Here is a 22,834-nt window from a genome sequence, read left to right on the forward strand (position 1 = left end):
TTATATAGCTTGCTATGCAGTAGGGGTTTCGCTTGTCATCTACAGTTGATACCATCTACGTTATTTTGGCCTGTAGTGGTTAGTTATCTAGTGTCATACCTTAACTCTTTTTTTTTTAATTTAATAAAGCTTTATCAATACACAGTGTCTATTACTGTAAACCAACTTATTTCGAGAACCATTTGTTTTCACGACTTTCGTGAGTAGAAAAATAACACAAATATAAATTGTCACAAATATGTAAAACTTGGATCTTTCTCAATTTTAAACTACATCAAGTAAATTAGAAAATCGCAAAATTAATAAGCCACGAAGTGAACAAAGGATATCCGCGAAAATAAGTTGTATTACAGTAGTATTACTTAACTTATGACTTACCTATTCATTAAAGTTGACGCTTCTCTTAGGCGACCTATTTCCCCACTAATAATTGTGTTCTTCCTGTTCTCAAATGCATTAAGGGCATCGTATACAGGTATTGGAACCAGTTTTGAAAACAAGTCTGAAAATATATGATAATTCTAAAAGTACAAGTATATATTAAAGTTAATTAGATTAGGTTCAATCATAAAGAATATTTTATTTTCTAAACATTGTTTGATGGAATTATAAGAAGATGTGGTTTGACATACAGTGTATGGTGCTTCTAAATAATCTTATTTATGTTAAGTTGCAATTGTTGAACTGTGAAAACTTTAAAATTTTCATTAAAATTTTACGTTCATTAAAATTTTACATTTTTTTCAAGACATTGTTTATGAGGTATCAAAATGAAGAGAATCACAATTTTTAGGATAATACCTTGAAATTTATCACTAAACTCTTTTGTAGGAAGTGGTGAAGGCTTAGCAATTTGTGCTTTCCCAATTGGATCTAATGTTTTCACATCAGGAACTTTATCATGATAAATAAAATCATTGTCTTTCTTTGCTGACTGCAGCTCTCTCTGGATTTTTCCTTGTTCATTTCTAAAATTGAAAGTTGTTCCTCCTCTCTGACTTGATGCAGCCATTAAATCATTGGCATGCTAGAATAGAATTTAAAATAATAAATTAAAGTATGCCTCATTTCTACGTTAGCCTAAATAGTACTATTAAGTCTAAATAGTATTCTATAAGATAATAAATTATCTTTATAAGAATGTCACTTTCTACAATATTCCTTATTATTAGTGAGATACCAATTTTTGTTGATTTTGAGGGGACAGGTGAACCACTAATATAATGTTTAAAGTAATATGAAACTTCAAATTGAAAAACATATGTGCATGCTTTTTATAACTAAATGTCTAGCTTTTATTATAAAACTTATGTACACATACTTTTTTTTCGCAGGGATCTGTCTTTGAAATAGACTTTTGTGATCTTATTGTACATGTTAAACATGTGCTAAATATCCATGCTTCTTTGTTGATTGATTACTACAGCTTCAAAACACAACAATTAATTAGCTGCCATATTTTCAAGTCATAACAGACTGAGAGAATTTATTTTTGACGATTATACGATATGAATGCGTAGAAAATTATAAAATAAAACACAGAAGTCTAAGTTTATGATATAATATATGCATTGGTTCAAGAATTGGATAGACATTATTTTTCACCAGTCAATTTTTTTTTTTTTTAATATAAAGAGTCAATTATTTTCAATACCTGAAGTCTTGCTATTTGTTCTCCATAACTTCTTGCCTCTTTACAGACACAACTCTGGTAAAATTCTGCCATTGCATGGAATGCTGCTTGTTTCATCACAACAGTAGGAATCCATTCCTGCAAAAAAATTAAACAAAATAATGATCAATATAGTTACTTCATAAGATCTTTCTTCTTCTCTATTTTTGTTGTTAAGGGCTAAACAGTTAACTGTTTCATATTAACTTCATTTGTAAGGGTTTGATGTATCAAAAAGATCCAAAAAAATATAAAAAAAAATGCAAGTGCAAGTGTAGAATTGTAACCATGGTAACTGTTCAGACTTTCATATTATTTGAACAAAACTGACAATATGTCTAAGGTACATTGGTATACCATTTATATATAAATCCCCCCAAAACAACAAATATTTACATAACTAAACATTTAAATAACAGAAATGTTTCAAGACCAAAAAGAAGTCAAACTAGAGGCTCTAAAGAGCCTGTGTCGCTCACCTTGGTCTATGTGCATATTAAACAAAGGACACAAATGGATTCATGACAAAATGATTTCATGTTGGACATGTAACAAACAGCACAGTAAACTGTTTAATCATTGATACATTGTATGTCTAATAGTGCAGCTTTATCAATGTACCCGCAAAGTGGAAAGGGATTAATATAAGTTGCAAAACTTGTTTCCCAATCCACTATAAATAAATATGTTTAAACTAATTAAATATACTCAAATACTACATCAGATGAGCTAAACTACTTATCACTATTTTAAAAATTTTCTTTTCAGCTCACTGAAGAAATATTTGATGCAAGCGTTACTTAATTGTAGTTTTAACATGGGTAGGCATTATATTCGAGTTATTTTAGCCCTCACTTTCGCTCGGGCAAAAATAATCACGAATCTAATGCCTATCCATGTTAAAACTACAATTAAGTATAGCTTGCATCAATTATTTCAATTCTGAATAGGACATTTAAGGTAATTTCTATGTCTGATAAGTATAAGTGTAAAAGCGTTTGTGTAGGCTCTTCCATGAACCTCCCTTTTTTGTTTGTATAGAAACTAATGACTGGCACTGTTTGCACTTTTCCAGAGGGAGGAGTTTGAACAGCCAGCATGAACGGTTGTCGTATCTAGGTCAAATATGTCAATTTCGAAATGCAACACATTACAGTCATAATAAATGAATTAGTAACATCATGTGCACAATTGAAGATTTTGAAAGTGTTTTAAAGTTAAAGGAAATATAATAAGTGCAAGATAATTTAATAAAATTCATTATTCTGAAGAAGTCAATATATGCATGTGCAAACAAATTTTATTAGATTTAGAGCATTTGTTCCTAACCGAAAGAAGCACGCCATATTAGAATGACGGATAATTTCCTTTCTCAGCACAGTAGAGTGATATGAAAAATTATGACTAGAAATTAAGAGCACAATAAAATCAACAACTTTGCCGTAGGTAAAATAGCGATAAGCAGATTATCATTGGTAATCTCAGCTCAATTGCTTTTCTCACTTTTGCCATACTTGCTCAAGCAAGACAGTCAGTCTCACTGAAATTACCAACAATAATCTAAAATTATAGGTATTTTAAGAAATTTTCCTTTGATCTTCCCGACTGATAATTTTTCTTTCTCAGTAGAGTCGAATGATATGTAAAATCATCGCTAGAAACTAAGTAAGCATGTGCCCATTGTCAATGAAATCAACAATGACATCATAGGCAAAATAGCGATAAACAGATTATCATTGATCATCCCAACTTGATTGCTTTTCTCACTTTTGTGGTACTGGCTCAAGCTAGAAAACCAATCTTGTTGAGATGATCAAAGATAAGCTAAAGATATATATCAGTTGAACCATAACAATAATTGTGAGAATCAACATGAATCAGTTTCATGTAATATACCAAAAACTTAAAATCATCTCTTTTGTCGTAGCTGCACACTAGGTCTAAAATCGCAATATGGTAAAAATAATAACTGGTAAAATGGTATACATAGACGAAGTATTTTGCAAAGAAATTCTTCAATATTCAATTTTTTGTGGTGGTACTTAGAAATACTGAAATTTAATAAATCTTAAGTTTTCTTTATTATAATATTTGCTGAAAAAATAAAGAATACATTTTTTCTTTGATTAATAAATTTTTAGTCAAGGGGACACAATCAATGTGAATAATTTTTTGTAACAAAATTGTTTTCCTATACAAGTTCAGTGTAGATTCTAAATGACCTGATGTCTATGAAATGACAAATGTATTGGCAGACTATAAAAATAACAATACTATAATCCTTTTCACTACTGAATTCACAAGTTCATGAGTTCAAGCTATGTCAACTGAAATTTATATGTATAAATTTCGAACATAACAATATAGGGTAAATGAAGTCTTTCTTCAGTATTTTGATAAAACCCAGCATTTGCTATCTATATTTTATAATATGAAAACAAACAATCACTCACATCTTTGAAATAGTTATTATAAGTGGAGAATCAGGAACCCACTGTTCCCTTCTTCTTCTCATGCTGTATTTACTAATTTTACTTTATTTCAATGTACAATTTTATTGTTGAAGATGATACTATCCAAAAAATTGTGAAGTTTGGGTTCAATTTGAATTAAAGCCTAGGGCAGCATTATCCCATGAAAATCTAGGTTAAGAATTTATATCTAAATGAGGATAGGAATCATATCTTTACTCTTCAACTACATGTAACTATCCCCATTTTTATTACATGTACTGCCCCATTAAAGCTTTAGCTTGGACCACCAGCTACTTCTCTGCTGGAAGTTCAACAGAATGTATAGCTCTTCACATTGCATGTATTTAAGAATTGAATGCTTTTTTTTGTAACTTCATTGGGGTGTAAAAGTGTTGACCCAAGTACACTTTGTATAAAGCGCTCCATTCTAAAAATGTGCGCATGGTCAACGCTACATCCCTATGAAGTTACAAAAGAAGCATTCAATACTTATACTGTAATTACATTTTTAGCTATGATCATGAAAACACGAATTTTATATTTTTTTTATTTAATTCATCTGTGCACTTTTTTGTGGGACCACGTATTATCATAAACGATAAGTTTTTAGTGAGTAATGCAATTGCTTGAGGAATAACACTTGATGTGCAATTCGCCAATCAGAATAATTTAAAGTATAATAATAAAACATACATTTAATGTAATAATTAAACATGAGAACATTCTCATGTACTGTATCAAAAACATAAAATCATCTCGTTTGTCATATAGATTAGGATCCATAATTCTAAATCATAAAACAAAGTGAATAATGCAATGTATGTTTTATATGGTCAATATCCAGAACATATTTTTCAAAGGAATTCTTTATTCATTTTATCTTTCATCATAATGTAATACAATGTATGTCTCTAGTAATGGTCTACTCCCTTCACAATAAAAAATCTGATAATTTAAAAAATAATCAATCATATGACAAAAACATTAAACCCTTCAAATTCAAGGGGAGATAATCTAAGATTCACCATTTTTTTTTCTAATATTTCCAAAAATGTTGAAATCTCCATTTATCATAAGATACAAAATCAAGAATGTGTAGTAATTAAAAACATTCATGTAAATAAATTCATGTTCACAACACACATAAATTGATTTATTAAGTTGCTTGAAACATCTCATCTTATCATACTTATCAAGATATTGAGCAACAAGGTTGTGTATTGATTTAAACTAGTTTCAAAGCTCTCCACATGGTAATATTTATCTATAAGATAAGGAACATAAACAGGGTATGATATAAAGGTTGTCTGATTGCCCCATGCAAGTGAAAGTCATTTGGGGAGAGTAAAAGCTGTAGTGTTATTAATCTAACAGGCAAGTATACTTGACCAATACAGAGTCTGAACCTTTGTCCATTAAACAGGCTATTATTTGAACATGGAATTATTTTTAGTTATGGAATTTGCGTAATTTCTTGTGCTTGAAATGTTTAATAAATTCCATGTTTATTCTGTATTGTAATGTTTTGTGCCGCACACAACACTTTCTATTACAAAGAAGATAGCACATTTTCAATAGAAAGTACTGTGACGCGCCCAACACTATCTATACAAAATACATTGTATGGAAAGTGTAATGAAAAAACATTATAATACCAAATAAACATTGAATTTGTAAAAAATTTCAAGAGCAAGAAATTATGCAAATTCCATAATCAAAAATAATTCCAAGTTCAAATAATAGCCTGTTATTAATGGAATTCATTTTGGTAACATTTCTTTCAAAGCATAACTGTATATTGTTTTTAGAACCTTCATTCCCCTTGGTAACAATATTAGTCACATTTGTCATTTCCACTATCAATCAAATAATTTTTTCTTGTTTTTGTAATTGCTCCCCTTTTTTTTTTTTACAATTGTTACCTTTGGCCAAAGTTCTTTCAGGGTTGACAACTGCATTAATTTCATAGCATCAGCATATAGTTCTGAACACTGATGTACAACTTTAGCAACCATTACATCTTTCATCTTATCTGAAAACGATTAAAACTTCATATGTCATGTACAGTGCATTTTGTTTGTACATTTTGATTTCAGTGAGGAGATTTCATATTCCAACATATAAATTTTCTTCTGTCATTTTGACTTTTCATCATTGTTTTCACAAGAACATTTTTTTCTAGGAAATGATCTTCAATGTATAAACTTAGCTACACTTTTACTGATATCAACTTATTGTAAAACTATTTTGGCTGACGATCAGTTCAATAACATTCTTCCCCATTTCCATTCTCAATTTTATTCAATATGTCTCTTTCTGTAAGAAGGTAATTTTAAGATGAACCTGCATATGAAAACATTATACAATGCATGCCCATATTATACTATAACAATGAAAAAGTGCAATTATATCATCAATTTACAAAGGCCATTAGTTTTCTTGTTTGAAATGTTTTATATTTGTCATTTCGGGGCCTTTTAAAGCTGATTATGCGGTATTGGCTTTGCTCATTGTTGAAGGCTGTAGGGTGACCTATAGTTGTTAACTTCTGTGTCATTCAATCTCTTGTAGGGAGTTGTCTCATTGGCAATCATACCAACTCTTCCTTTTTATACATATTTGGTATTTGCTAAGATAAACCATTTGTTGTCTTCCTGTTCCATTGTTTCTTGGGCCTGAGCTAGAGAGAAAACTCAATATCTAATTAACAGAAAAATGTAAATTACCATTTGCACATTTTCTGTAAATTGTTTCCTGGGCCTGAGCAACCATTAAGGCACTGAGAGCATTTAGTGTGTCTGGGTTCATGTCAGGTGTTGGATCCTGTTGTATATGTGACAATACAACATCCTTCAGGTGCCCAAAAATACCACTGGCAGACTGGAATAAAAAAAGAAATGTTAACTTACAGATATGCAAAAAAAATAAAGAAACAAATAATATCTGCAATTTTCCATTTGTAAAGGAGCAGAACAATTAAAGTAACGTCACCAAAATTCCAACTTGATCTGTGTCTTGTGGTAATAAGCATTGTGTGTAAGTTTCATAACATTTGGTTGTCAGCAGCAAACAAAATTTAGAGAAAGGAAACAAAATTTGGGAAGTATGTACATTGAACCAACAAGGGTAAAACTTCATGCACCCTCCACTACATTGGGGGCATAAAATATTATACATGTTATATACACTATTTTTAATATCTTAACATTATGACCTATGAAATTTCCTCCATAATGTCATATTCTTACCTGGAAATATTTAGCTGAAGTTTTAAGTCCTTCATCACTATCATGGTTCTGTACCTCAGCTATCTGTGTCTGTAGTGCAGCAATGTTAAACAACATACATACTTTCTCATAGGAACCTGAGGCTATAGCTGTAACAATCATATAGTATTCATTGAAATCATGTTATGTGTAATTTCATAACAAGATATACATGTATATGTTTACTGACAACATTTAAATTGACTTATTTTTTGTTTTTTATTTCAATATATTCATCTATGACTTATCATGCATTAATTTGTTATAAAAAGGCACTTTTTGTAAGAGATTGTGAGCCTTTTGTGTTCCAAAAAAGTTTCTCTTTCCACTTTTAAACCAAAAGTGACTCTTCTCATATGAAATATAATTGAAGTCCAATAAATCAGTTTGAAGTCAGCCTTTTAAAAGCGACTTCTGTTGTTAAAGAATATTTTAGTAAAAATTTTCATCTTGTTTACTGAAAATTTAGAAACTATTGCATGCATTTATTATTGCGATTTTGTTATTTTAGACTTAAATGCAATTTTAATTTTTGCAATATTTAGAAAAATTCTGTTAAATTCATATAAAATTTTCAAAATATGTGTTATTCATAACCTTGTTACATTATTCGCAATAATTTCTAAATTTACACTTTATTGTACAGAGAAAAAGAACATGTTTTTGTACATGTATATAAATTGATTGATTTTTTTTTTGGTGTTTTAACATCACTTTTAAACACCACATTTAGGCTATTTTGTGGTGGCCAGTTTTAATAGGTGGAGGAATTTGGGTATACCTTGAAATGGCTCTGAAATCTCTTCATTACAGACCAATGTTTGATCATACATGTATTTTCTCTAAATGTAGCTTATTTTTAATCAGTATTGAAAATATTTAGACTAGATGTGTAAAAAGGACATGTTATTGATTATTATTTATATATTTCATAATGATGTATTTCTAAATATATCTATAAAATAATCATACAAAAGTTGAGGTCTGAAGTTTTTCTGATTAATATTTGTATTATTATTATGACTATCGGTATGTCATTGAAAGGTGATAAGAACATAAATATAATCAAAACATAAAATATAAGTTACTTACCATTGAGTCTATATATCAATTTAAGATTTTTCAATTACTAATTTTAAGCATCAATTAATGTTGGTTTTTTTTTTTATTCACTGTGGATTCATTATTATTCATTGGATACCAATTTTCGTGGATTTTGTTGTAACCTGGGAACCTCGATTTCAATGTTTAAATTTTATATAGGAATATATGCAGACTTTAGCAAAACCAAGAAATTAAATATCTACAAAAATAAAGGAATCTACAGTAATAACTAATTATTGGTCATTTTAGATAATTGTTACAATACCACATATATCTATTGATATGTCTTTTTGTTTTTTTTTATCTAGCTTTCCTTGCATTTGTGTATTTTTTTCTTACCCAAAATCCTCTTCCCAGAAAATAAAGATTCTTTATCAAAAGCATCTCTCCACTTGAAATTTACTCTTATCTGAAAATCAGTATGAAAATTATTGTATAAGAATTAGTTTTCTGTTTAAATGGCAGTTCTAGTCTGCTATTAGCACATCAATACATTTGATGGAATGGAACAAGCACACGTCAAATTCATTGTATAACAATATGAGTATAATAAGGAATTAATTACCCTATACTACAATTAGTATAGCTGACAAAGCAGTTTTCTGCTGATCATTGACAGGAGATTTTCTTCTATATTTTTCACTATTTACATGTGCTGCTGAAAAATATCTCTGAAAAATATCTCTGACTCAGCTGATTTTTACTTTTTTTTCTTTTACATATTGAACAAGAATGTGTCCATAGTACAAGGATGTCCCATCCGGACTATCACTTTCTATGTTTAGTGGACCATGAAAATGTGGTAAAATCTCTAATTTGGCATTAAAATAGGAAAGATCATATCATAAGGAACATGTATACTAAGTTTCAAGTTGATTGGACTTAATCTTCATCAAAAACTACCTTGACCAAAAACTTTAACCTGGAGCGGGACAGACAGACGAACAGACGAATGAACTGACAGACGAACGACGCACAGACCAGAAAACATAATGCCCATAAATGGGGTATAATAATCAAAGAGCAGATTGCTCTGAGGGATACGATTGCAATTGTTTTCATTGACACATGCATAGCAGTTCTGCCAACTTTTCATAAAGCAAATGCGTGAGATTTGGCCAAAATTGTATAGATCAAAGAGAAAAAAACAATAGATAAAAGGATAATGCCGCAAAAAAGCATGAGCATGTGTGAGTCTCACACATTTTGGCAGCCCTGGTATAGCTGGATAGTATTATTTTCAAAACTAATTCAACTGCACATGTAAAATGTAATTTACATAATCTGAATAGTTACTCAACTTTAAAAATAGCCAATCCCGGATACAAGTGTATGAGCAATGTACTTATTGTGTTTTATTTTTGAACTATCAATTCCAAGTTTACTTTCCACAGCAGTCACTGAGAGTGAGAGAAAGTATTTCACTTCGTATCTTATCACCTATTCTCCTACGTTAATTCTAGGAGGAACCCCATTTCTAACTCTTTAAATATTTAATTTCCTTTGGGTCAGTGGGCAATTCCCTTCCCTAGATCTTCCATCAATTTCTTCATTTTCCATCAACACTTGATGGACAATTGATGGAAATTTGATGGTACTTGATGGAATTCCATCCCAAACCAAAAATATCCATCAAAGGATGATGGAAATTAGAAATATTTTTTCCATCATCATTCTTTTGATGGAAAATTTGATGGAATCTTTAACCCCTGATGGAAAATTGGATGACATTTTTACCCTTTGATGGAAAATTGGATGGCATTTTTACCCCTGATGGAAAATATGATGGCACTTATTCTATCTGATGGTAAATAGGATGGAAATGAAAGAATTTTGATGGAATTTGGACTTAAACATTTTCTTTGATGGAAAGAGGGATGGTATTTGGACTCTGTCATTTTTCTTGATGGAAAAAACTTAGAAATTTTTTCCATCACAGGTGTCAGGTGCCAATCTGTTTTCCTTTAACCTTTGTGTACAGGATGTGACATCATAAATGAACACAGAGTTTGAAGCCCAATGAGGAGAGCACATGTTTTTATGCATTCTTCTGCAATATCTCTAACGTATAACATAAAGATAAACTACAAACTATAAATACATATTTTTTATATAATTTATATCAATTATTCAAGATTTAGATAATTAACAGTATTTATTAGGGGCACATTTCAAAGAAATCAAATTGTCACAAGACCCTACACAACCTCAACAAATCAACAAATTCAAATTTGAACATTCATGAACATGCAGACAAGAAGCAAATATGTCTTCTGTCATTAACAAATTATGAATTTTACAATGGATTTAGATCAAAAGGTTCTTATTAATTCTATTGACTGGGATTGAATAGTGCAGATGTATTCTTCTGATGACATAATTGTCTCTTGGATTTAGGAAGATTAGAGTGTACACATGTTCTGGATTAAATCTTTTGGTAAGTACAATGTATTAGAATTTCCACCATTTTGAATATATGTGCATGCTCTTTTAGTTCAAAGTTAAGTGACATTTAAAATGTTTTATTAGCTTTTCAGAGTCAAGAGAAAAAAACTAGACCATAGATTTATAGAAATTATTAATCAAGAAGATGTGGTATACATGGTATAATTGCCAGTGAGACAACTATCAACAAAAGACCAAATGACACAAAAAATGTGAATATACATATCATACAATTGTGTACGACAGGAATCATATTTTGTATCATTTTAAAACATTATTTTTTTTATAAAATTATTTAGTACTTAATTCCAATAAAATAATTTTGCTATAAAATTAGAGATCTGTGGTATGACTGACAATTATACATTTATATATCCACAAATGACAAGTAACTAATAACCTTACTTTATGTCTTTACAATGTTAACTTATTCTAATTTATCATGTTTATAATATGCTAGATTCTTTTATTTTTATTTTGCAGAATTTGCCATCAACTAATTCAACTTTAAGGACAGAGATTCCAATGGGACACTGAACTAAAATATACACACATGTAACTGGACTACCTATAGACGACAGAGAACAAATATTGTTTTATGACATCACAGAAAATGCCATATATGGAAAGATTTTCAAATTCCATCTGATGGTCAATTCTCCATCAAGTTTCCATGCATATTACATGTAATGGAAAATATTCCATCAGTTAAAATGTTCCATCAATTATCCATCAGATGGCAAAAATACCATCAATTATCCATCAGATGGAAATTATGCCATCAGTTTTCCACCATCATGATTACAAATTCCATCAAAAAATTTCCATCAACCATTTTCCATCATTGATGGAAAGTTGATGGAAAGCTGTTCCAATACTCCATCAAGATGATGGCATTTGTTCCATCACAAAATTCCATCATGTTTTGATGGAAAATCTAGGGAAGGGTGACTCCTTTCCGTATACACTCCTGTTTAAATTGCGATCATTTTTAATATAATACAAAGTTTATCGACATCTAACGAGTTAATTTTTCCCACGTGTTGTATCATATTTTGATTTTGACGGAAGTTACTTACGGAAGGGAGACAACGCAAGACAATAATATGGAAGACTCCATTTCTGCTGAAGGGGTGTTGTAGTTACAACTTTATGATGTGGACTACATTTATTTTAATTTAAATGATGCATATGATTTAAAATTATGCAACAACAATAACCCTCAATAGCAGACAGACATAGAAAGGATCCCATGAGTTTCAAATCAATGGAGTGGGGAATCCAGAGCAACCATTCAATCTGATACCCCTTGAAGTCAGGAAAACTATACGCATGCACATAATTACATAAACAAACCCTAGACTTGTGATTTGGGGCAAGAACGTTTATTAAATGATAAATAAACGACCTAGATGGTTCTCCAATTCTTTATGAGAGTACAATATCAAATATCAGTTTCATAACGGTGACATTTAAGAAAAACTCCACTTCAGTTTTTATATGACAGAAATAGATTTATCGGAATTACGAGAACTCTCGCATTTTATCAAAACTGGGGAATTCCCTCTGACGTGTTTCTAAATTAAAAAAACACTCAATATAAATACTGCTTAATTCTGATTTTCCTTGTTGTTAAAAACATGTACATATGTCAAGGGAAATATCAAACATGAAGATTATGAGAAGAACATTATAGGAAAGTTGTTTAAGTTCAATCCTTTTGTTTGTTTTTACCTTTTAAAGCAAGACAATCATGAGAATCTTAGATTTCCTTAATGTTTAGAATAAAACGGTTGACGTGAGGGCATGGCCATGAGTCAATGGTATAAGTCTACAGATTGCTTGAAAGCAATCGTATCCCAAAAATATTTTGCTTCATTTCAAACACTTCAGTACTAATAGAATACAATGTATCTATTAGCATTAAAACTTAAATGAACTGTTATCACAGAGATATGTCTCGCCCTTTTGTAATTTTGATTATGCAAATGTTAATCTAATCACAAACCAATCCATGTAAACCAAGCAAAAGTTTCTAGGTCAATAGACCATGACTGAAAAGGGCGGGCCAAATATTCCCCATGGTAACAAGATGGGCAAATATTTATACAACTGAATACCGGTTAACATTTAACTACCCTAACTAGTTCCCCTTGAATTGACCTAATCACAAACTATTTACAAAATAACTTAGCAAAATTTTAAAGTCATTAGACCTTGAAATGAAAAATGTAAATTAATTCAAACAAGAAATGGCCTGATTCATGTACTTAACAATGAAATATGATGTATAGCAATACAACTACAAGAACTGAATAACAGGCTCCTGACATGGGACAAGCAATACAGAATGTGTAGTTTTTACATTTTTATAAATCCTCACCTGATTTTCTGCAATTGGTAATTTGTTTTCGATTGCAACAACTTGGTCATAATACCTACAATACAGTAAATACAATATTATTTAAGCGTAATAAGTAGTTACATGTATATTATTTGACTTTGACCTATAATTGTTAATTTTTTACACATTGACATTGTGACCTGGATGGAAAGTTGTCTCATTAGACCACTTTCAAGTTTGTCCAACATTGGAAAAAAACTTGTCAATTATGCACACCTTTCTGACGTCATTTACCAGATAGAGGGATCACCTGTATCTCTGCACTATTAACGTTCATCAAGCGTTTAAGTGATCGTCATTGTGCAGGATAGACTAGAAATTATATTTATTCTGTAGGTACTTAATCACAATATTCCCTAATGACAGCAGTGCTGATTATCAATTTGCCAAAAATTCTGTGCAATATAGCAGCATAGTTTTCTGACTACTTGATGAACTTGGGAACAGAAGTGACGATGCCCATAAATGCACAAATGATGTTCACGGAAACCAAAGTTTTTGACCGAAATTCATCAAACTCCAAAGTTGTCTACTGAAAGTCATAAGCACTCATACCACATATATACTATATAAAGTCGGAGCATTCTTGATAAATAAACCGGTTCTTGGTGAGTTTTCAGGAAAATCTGAGCAACCATTTTTTATTTTGGTTGTGGATGGGGGTAGTATCTATCTTTTCTGTGGTTCTTGTTGAGATTTTTGGAGTTTTACAGGAAATCAAGGCACAGTAAGAAGACACATACAGTCATAATACCTCTTTGCACTGCACTTATCTGTTATAATACAGCAAACACTTGTCATCAGGCCAAATATTTGTTTATATCTATTTCGTAAAATTATCCATTATTTAAATTAAAGACATTCCTTCATATGTGTATTTATGAATTTGTGCTCCAGTGGCAGTGCAACATAAAAACAGGAAATAGCCATAATACTAATAGACAGACACTGTGCACATGACATGCAGGAGTAGCACCATATATAATATTTGAACATATCGATAATCAGAAAAAGAAGGCTGTAATGAATTTAGTATTATTAATTCTCAATCGAAAATAATAATATCTTACCGATACAAAATTTCTAGCGCGCTGTCGTGTTTATCGACAGATTTTGCAATCATAAGATTTCTTAATTTACTAAATTCATTGAGAGCTTTGTTGTAATCATCCGGGTCTGCTTGGCTAAATGTATTTTGAATGAAACTTCTCATAGGCTTGATTAATTCAACTTCTTGGGTCTGTTTCAGAGGAACAGCCAAAAACGTCGCCATCTTGAACTTCGAAGTATTTTCTGTTTGGTCACATGGTTCATAACTATAAATAGAAACACGGATTGACGTCAAAATGAGTAAGGTGCTCGTTGAAATGAGATCACCTTTTAATATAAAACCACATCAGAGACGTGTCCAAAATGTTATAAAACAGTGATTAATGCATTTTGAAAGAAAATAACAATTTTTCTTACGATTTTCTACTTTCTGAACATTTTCTACATTATTTCAATTTTTATCTGAAAGTTATAGGGACTGGTCATGGGAAAAAGGGGACTCGGGAGGGGTCCGAATTAAGTGGTGAGGCCTTGACCAAATTAGGTTATGCAAGGGAGTGTCTTATTTTCAGTACTTTAAAAAAATTTGGCACAAAAGAATTTTTCGGCTCGCTACGCTCGAGATCGGCTCAAATCTAAAAACTCAACTCTTATAATTGTTTCAACATCTTCCAAGAGTTATTATTATCTAATGTTGATGCTGCTGTTGTTTTTTTTTTTTTTTTTCTATGGTCGGGTTGGTGTCTCTTTGGCACATTCCCCATTTCCATTCTCAATTTTATGTACTGACATATTTTTTTGGTTTTTTCTTATGACTACTTCATGAAGATATTGTTGACTTACATTTTACATGTTAAAACGGTCTCTGTATATGTACAATTAAAACTATGTACATGATGTAACTGCCAGTCTAAATTTAACTTCGGAAGCGCATAGCTTACAGTAACTATGATTACTCTTTTTTTCGATGCTTTCTAGTGTGTTTAATGTTTCAGTGCCTCTTGTCGATATTTTGAGTTGCAAATTGCAATTTGATTTTACAGTTTGTTCTTTATATATTGCACTATAACACGGATGTCACAGCTTATGGGAGGGTTGAGCGATCACACACGTTTTACCCTGCCATATTCGTTATGTGAATGTCTCAAGTCAGGAGCTTATGTCACGCGATGGTCTCAGTCAGGAGCCTGTAGTGACAGTGGTTTTCCTCAAGTGAAGTTCAGTTTTGCTCCTACATGTATTTGACGGTTCTTTGTAAATTGTTTTGTTATAGATAAGACTGTTTTCTCGGGGTTTTTTTTTGTTGTTGTTTTTTTAGCATGTTTCATGTCGGTCCTTTTCCCTTGAAAGCTGACTATGCAGTATGCGTTTTTCTCGTTGTTGAAGGCTGTACGGTGGCCTGTAATTACTTACTACTATTTAATTTAATCACTGTCGAAGCCTTCAAGGTCATATACAATTATACCACATCCCTCGATTTATACATATCAAAATAAATTTTACTGAAGTCACATACAACTTCTCTCACTTTTACCTCTAGATTCCCTTGTGATGTAATATTTTATTGAACGTTTCTTGCTATAAAAGTATGGAGAAATGATATGAAAAGAAATTCCATTGTCCCCCCTCCCAAATGAAAGTAAATGACTAGTTCCTTATGAAGATTTTATTTCTTATTTTTACCCTTCCCAGGGGCGTAGCTAGAAAGAAACGATCTGCAAGCAACTACCGCCGAGCGAAGCGATGCGAAAAAATTTGGGGACCCTTTTATGCAGATTTTTTTTTTCAGTTTTCGGTCAGAGGACGGTTAAAAGAGGAGCTACATGTAGTGATGTAAATAGGACTTATTTATCAATTCATAAATGCAAAACTATTTAGAAATCTTGACTTCTGAATAAAGTAAAGCATGGTTAATTGAATATGCAGGCAACACATTTTTGTGATACAGAATTTACTCAAAATTGTCCAAAATCCGCTCTTCGGGTCTTAGCAGAAATGAACGTCTCTCTTACTTTGTCAATATTCACACTGGAATCCCGTAATATAATGCAGTAATGCTAGCAATGATAACCTAGCTGTAGTTGTTCATGGTTAATCATACATATGTTTTCAACAAATGTAGAACATTGAACGATCTCTCCGCGGTATCACTCGTGTTCGCCATCGAGCGACCTCTCGATTGAATTTGACAAATTATATGCGAGGCCAGTTTTTTATGTCTCAAACAATGCAGCGATTTGTTCGTTTGTTTGTTGTATTACCGACAACACGAGGAAGCAGATAATGCGCAAAGAAGCGATTTTCTGATGATATCAGACGCCACTCCAGTTCCATTATCATGTGGTCTACGCAAAATATAATGCGACTTTCCAATACTGTTTTGGCGTGTTTGCTGGGGGGATTGACTCTGGTAGTCTGTCGAACACATCGCCTCGGCATATTTTCAACAATATTGAAGGGTACTGATAATTCTAATGTCAATTTGTACATCGCATTCCAAACAGTTAAACCGTACTCTGTAAAATGTGTCCCGAAACTACTAGAGTATAACAAATTCAAATCTTGTAATAGATGCAAATTACTGTTAATCTTTTCATCTCCAATTAAACTTTAATTTTGAAACCAAAATGCCGCTATTTAATGACATTACATCATTTAAGAAAGCGATTAAATATATGTGTTTCCTTTAAACATTTAATTTATAAATTTTTATTTTACCATTATTTTTTTTTTCATGCCGAATTGATGTGCACGCAACTGCGTGTTGGCGTATAGGGAGCTACGCGCCTGCTTCCGATACGAATCTAATGAACTTATGAATAAATCTAAACAGTCTAAGCTTAGAAATTTGTGCAATTTTAGTAGAGTTACAAACGATGAAATGCATGATTCTCATAATTAATCTTCTCCCTCCTCTGCCATATGTTAAGGTCTTCACTGCACATTTTTAACATGTAAACATATTTATGTATTTCTATTGTATTGTTTATTTACTCATGAACATATGTACCTTTGTAATATTGTAAATTATGTCTATGTTCTTCTTTGTACCTTTGTATTTTCAGTGGTTTATCAGAATAAAGTATATATATACGTTACTTATGCAAGAAGTTCTTTTAAAAGATACAGACTTTTGGTCATCACCATTATCTGGCGTTGTTCGCCATATTTGATGTATCAAAAAGTTTGAAGTACGTTTGCTTCTGGAACACATCTGTCAAGTTCGGTCTTATTTGGTTGTGATTTAAGGGTATTGCAGGCTCGAGATTACAGGAAAAAAGGATGAATAAATGACGGTCACAGTTTTCATTATCGTGGAAAACTAACATTGGCGAAGATAATAAAAAATAAGAGATTGGGCCTCATGAACAGCAATAATACTCCAGTATTTCTTAGATACTATAAGAGGTAGATCAGCTGTAGTTGGTGTAGGGAATAATTGTAAGGTATACGTTTATCTAGCAGATTATGGTCTGAACTTGATCTTTTTCATGGTTTACTGGACAATTGAGATCTCACAAAACACGTTCACCCCCGCCGCATTTTTTTTCTCGCTTGTCCAAAGTCAGGAACCGCTGGTCGGCTTTGTTTGTTAGTTAGTCTTGTATGGTTTTTTTTTTTTTTTATTTTTGGTTTATTTAGATGTTTTGAAGTTAAGAAGTGTGACTTCCATTTTGATTGATTTCTGGTACTATGTAATATTTGAATACCTTCCCTTTAAAATTGCTGGGTAGGTAGCTGTTCACAGAAGTAAAACCGTTGTCTTTTTTAATACAGGGTATACAATTCCACGTTTGAAGGTATTAGGATTCAAAATCTTTTTGAAAATTTGTTCAATTATTTATACGGTGCTATTTCTTTTAGTTCTGCACTAAGTTTAGTTCAACAATAGCTTTTGAAATATTGGAGGGTTGTGAGTAATTTGTAGGTATTAGTCTGAAAAGAGTTGCTATACTGTTGACGAATTTTGCACATATTAACGGAGAGCTTATCGTATTGTGATGGTTTTGGTGCACTCAAATCTCATAGTGGATTGCAAAAAGCTTTCCTTTAAAGTTTAATCTAAAGGTGAAAAAAGAAAGGTATTTTCATCAACTCAACCCTATTTGGTTTCTCCTAATTAGTTTATATATAGATCTGTGATCCTGAAATATTCATGATTTGGCTATGAGCGGGGTTCCTGTTGATATATTGTTTTGCATGTTGAGATTATCTGAATTTCCTCTTTTTACCTTCAATTCCAGTTGTAAATGGCGACCCGATTGTTTGACTATATCGAACGATGTAGTATACAGGCTAGTTCAGAAGTCTCTTGATATTTCTAAAACTTCTAGTGAAGCTTTCCATTTTGTCCTTAAGTTAGGTTGGATACACCAAATTTCGGTATTTATGAGACAATTTGATATACTGTCAATTTGCATATTGATTTTCTTTTTTCGTAGTTCATTCTGTTGTAACTCTTTAAAAAAATACCCATATAATTCTAATCATCTCTTTTTTTCTCCAATAAATTTGGGGTTTCCTTTATTGTTGATTGGTTTTCATTGCGTGTCGGAGAGGAATAATGATGTTGATTTTTAGATTGCAACACAGTGTGAAGATGAACTGTCATAGGATTTATGTCAAAATTTCTCATTTTTAAGATATATGGTTCATGGTTGAAATAAAATTGAGAATGGAAATGGGGAATGTTTCAAAGAGACAACAACCCGACCATAGAACAGACAACAGCAGAAGGTCACTAATAGGTCTTCAATGCAGCGAGAAATTCCCGCACCCGGAGGTGTCCTTCAGCTGGCCCCTAAATAATTATATATACTAGTTCAGTGATAAAGAACGTCATACTAAACTCCAAATTATACACAAGAAACTAAAATTATACAAGACCAACAAAGGCCAGAGGCTCCTAACTTGGGGCAGGCACAAAAATACCTCTAGCCAATGTAAATGCATAACAATACGCACATTAAAATTCAGTTCAAGAGAAGTGCGAGTCTGATGTCAGAAGATGTAACAAAAGAAAATAAACAAAATGACAATAATACATAAATAGCAACAGACTACTAGCAGTTAACTGACATGCCAGCTCCAGACTTCAATTTAACTGATTGAAAGATTATGTCTTCATCATATGCATATCAGACACAATCCCTCCCGTTAGGGGTTTAGTATCATACCATCATAACATATATCATTTATATGAGAAGAACACAACCCGTGTCATGCCAACAACTGTTTTTTTTTAAATAAATGTGTTTAGTTCCGATGCAAAGACCCTAGTATATTGAAAGTATATTGTAGATCTGTGAAGAGCCATTTTTTAAATTATATGAAAAAAAGGTTGGTTGATTTCCTTTATCAGGATAAACAAATTGAACCTCTTGGATAAAGTGTTTAAACTCTATCATGCTTTTTCATTCTTGATGGAAGTAGCGTTCCATTGAGATCTTCAGGCAAGATGTTTACATATTTAAAAGGATTTTTTTTTTTATATCTAGACGCTCAACCTTTAGAGTTTTTTAATTTTGATCTATTTTTGGCATATTTGTTTATTACCATGATACGAATGTTTCCTTTCTCTAATTTGTTGGAGAATCGTTTTGACCATTAACTTGATACTTTCCTTATGTGGGAAAACTAGGTAGATTATTTTGGGTATCATTGGAGAGGGCCCTCTTCCCCTTAATGAAAACTTCTGGATCCAACACTGCAGGCTTCTTTGTTTGGTGAAGGTATACATGAAATCTTACTCTGATTTCTTGAATGATTAACTGTTGCCAGTGCCATAGTCGATGGTTGATAAATTGTGTGTTCAGAATACGGGTATCATGTGGACATCACGTGATTCATGCTGATTTCTTGCTGTTTTTTGCTGAGTTTCAGATGAATGGGCACCATATGAAATGAATTGGGAATAAGAGTTCAATTGAAACAAATGATTTAACATAGCAGGTATAGGTTGCAGTATAAAGTGAAATAACAACAAGAATGTGTCCATAGTACACGGATGCCCCACTCGCACTATCATTTTCCATGTTCAGTGGACCGTGAAATTGTGATCAAAACTTTAATTTGGCATTTAGATTAGAAAGATCATATCATAGGGAACATGTGTACTAAGTTTCAAGTTGATTGGACTTCAACTTCATCAAAAACTACCTTGACCAAAAACTTTAACCTGAACTTTGCACTATCATTTTCTATGTTCAGTGGACCGTGAAATTGGGTTCAAAACTTTAATTTGGCATTAAAATAAGAAAGATCATATCATGGGGAATATGTGTACTAAGTTTAAAGTTTATTGGACTTCAACTTCATCAAAAACTACTTTGACCAAAAACTTTAACCTGAAGCGGGACGAACGAACGGACGGACGAACGGATGCAGACCAGAAACCATATTGCCCCTCTACTATTGTAGGTGGGGCATAAAAATACTGAACTCCAAGAAATTCATAACAAAAAGTCCTTGAACAAATAGCAATATCAAAAGCTAATACACATCAAACGAATGGATAACAACTGTCATATTCCTGACTTTGTATAGGCATTTCTGATGTAGAAAATGGTGTATGACGGCAGTCACATGCATTTCCATGATATTTACAGCAATATTATGTGAGCAAAACGAGCAATATAGGAAAACATGTAAATCAAGGGGATACAGTCGATGTTATTTAAGAATCAAAGTGCTTGTAAGCACTGAACGGAAAAGATTTCTTCAATTTATAAGTGGGAAGTAAAATTAATTATAATGCATTGGTTGCAGTTGATTTAACAGCAATTCTAGACAAAGGAAGATAACTCCAAATGTTTAAAGGTGATGTTAACAATGAAATCATTTTAGAAAAGATATTAGATTCCTGCACCTTGCAAAAGTTATGTAATTTTCTTGACAAGTGTACAATAATTTGTGCCTTGAATATCTAAGCATATATATTACACCCATAAATTTCTTGAAATATTCATGATAGGATTATAGATTGTTTTGATCAATGCACTATATTTTTGTGTATCAAAAAAGGTAGTGATAAGCCTTGGAAAATTTAGATATCAAGTCAGTCCCATAAGATTTTGATTGCATTTCATGCAATCTTTACCTAAAAACAAAAATGTTGGCCATTTAGATTTGATGGTTGACAATTTGCTTGTACATGCAGTTGTTGTTTAATAGGATTGGTTGAACTTTAATGACATCTATATTGTAAATGGTTGTGAGAATGTTGTTGGTGGATTAGATATATGGGATGTGCATCAACCATTTGCATTGGTTGAGTAACTGGTTGAACATTCATGAAACAAATTGTGTTTGGACAACTGTAGGTTCAATGTAGATCACAGTTGTTGGTTTGTTGAGTTAGACGTTGCATGGTTATTCACAGACAACTATATATAATCATGCAAGGGATGTATGTGTAGTGGATGGACTGAAAAATTACACTATGCTGGAGAAAAAAGATAGTTGTTAAGTGATGAAGATAAGTGTCGAAACTTTCACTGGATAAGAAATTCTAGATTGCATTGCAAGTCGTGGAGTCATATGTTTTGTACAATTTGAGTTCCAACATTCTGATCCTATGATCACTTGATTCATCTTGAATTTGTTGTTGACACCGGTTGTTCTGATGGTGTTGATTTTTCGTATTTAATAGCCAGGGGTGCTTGCTCTTTGAGTTTGGTAGCAAAAGTTGGAGAATTTCAAGTTGGAATAGATTTTGTTGTAGTTTTGGTGTTTTCAGTTGATTAATTTCATAATTTTCCAGATGAAGGTCTTAAGATAATGGAATGTTCATTTGATTCTCATAGTGGGGGAAGGGGGGGGGCATACATATTTTACAAATGATTAAATATTCTGCAATACATAATGTATGATACATTTGTTTGCACAAGTGCAATCTTCAAAAAAACAAATAAGCATGTTTAGCATCAATTTAGTTTAAAAAGTAAATCTTAAGAAAAAGTACTGGACACCCATAATATCAAATGGTAATCTCCTTTCTTTAATCTATCTTATTCAACATTCTTCATCACTACCCTGAATATTTTAATATATTAGTCAAGGACATATCTGTGTGTCACAAAGTATATAAGATGGGTATAAGCCATTGTTCTCAGTCTAAAAGAGGGACGAAAGATACCAAAGGGACAGTCAAACTCATAAATCTAAAACAAACTGACAACGCCATGGCTAAAAATGGCTAAAAAGTGTGGGTTAAGAAAAATTCAATGCAATAACTGTTTCTTATCTCTTATATGTTCTAATCATCAAGTCCCAAAATTTTAGTAAAAGAGGGATGAAATATACCAGAGGGATAGTCAAACTCATAGATTGAAAATAAACTGTCACTGACAACGCCATGGCTAAAAATAAAAAGACAAACAGACAGACAATAGTACAGAAGACACAACATAGAAAACTA

At 31.8% G+C, this 22,834-nt stretch overlaps 1 protein-coding gene across 4 annotated transcripts in view; it reads right to left on the reverse strand.

Moving 5' to 3' along the window:
* The window catches only part of LOC143063959 (programmed cell death 6-interacting protein-like), a 28,119-nt gene extending 13,439 nt beyond the window's left edge, over positions 1-14,680 (reverse strand). For all 4 annotated transcript variants that reach the window (XM_076236424.1, XM_076236422.1, XM_076236423.1 and 1 more), the window contains exons 1-9: positions 14,436-14,680; positions 13,345-13,399; positions 8,856-8,925; positions 7,395-7,522; positions 6,873-7,026; positions 6,069-6,178; positions 1,655-1,771; positions 802-1,027; positions 379-502 (exon numbers count right to left, since the gene is read on the reverse strand). In XM_076236424.1, the coding sequence (XP_076092539.1) occupies positions 379-502; positions 802-1,027; positions 1,655-1,771; positions 6,069-6,178; positions 6,873-7,026; positions 7,395-7,522; positions 8,856-8,925; positions 13,345-13,399; positions 14,436-14,638 (1,187 nt within the window). In that variant the 5' untranslated portion in view covers positions 14,639-14,680. The remainder of the gene's footprint in view (positions 1-378; positions 503-801; positions 1,028-1,654; positions 1,772-6,068; positions 6,179-6,872; positions 7,027-7,394; positions 7,523-8,855; positions 8,926-13,344; positions 13,400-14,435) is intronic.
* Positions 14,681-22,834: the final 8,154 nt, after the last annotated feature.

Source organism: Mytilus galloprovincialis, chromosome 2 (genome assembly GCF_965363235.1).
Source record: "Mytilus galloprovincialis chromosome 2, xbMytGall1.hap1.1, whole genome shotgun sequence".
NCBI lineage: Eukaryota > Metazoa > Mollusca > Bivalvia > Mytilida > Mytilidae > Mytilus > Mytilus galloprovincialis.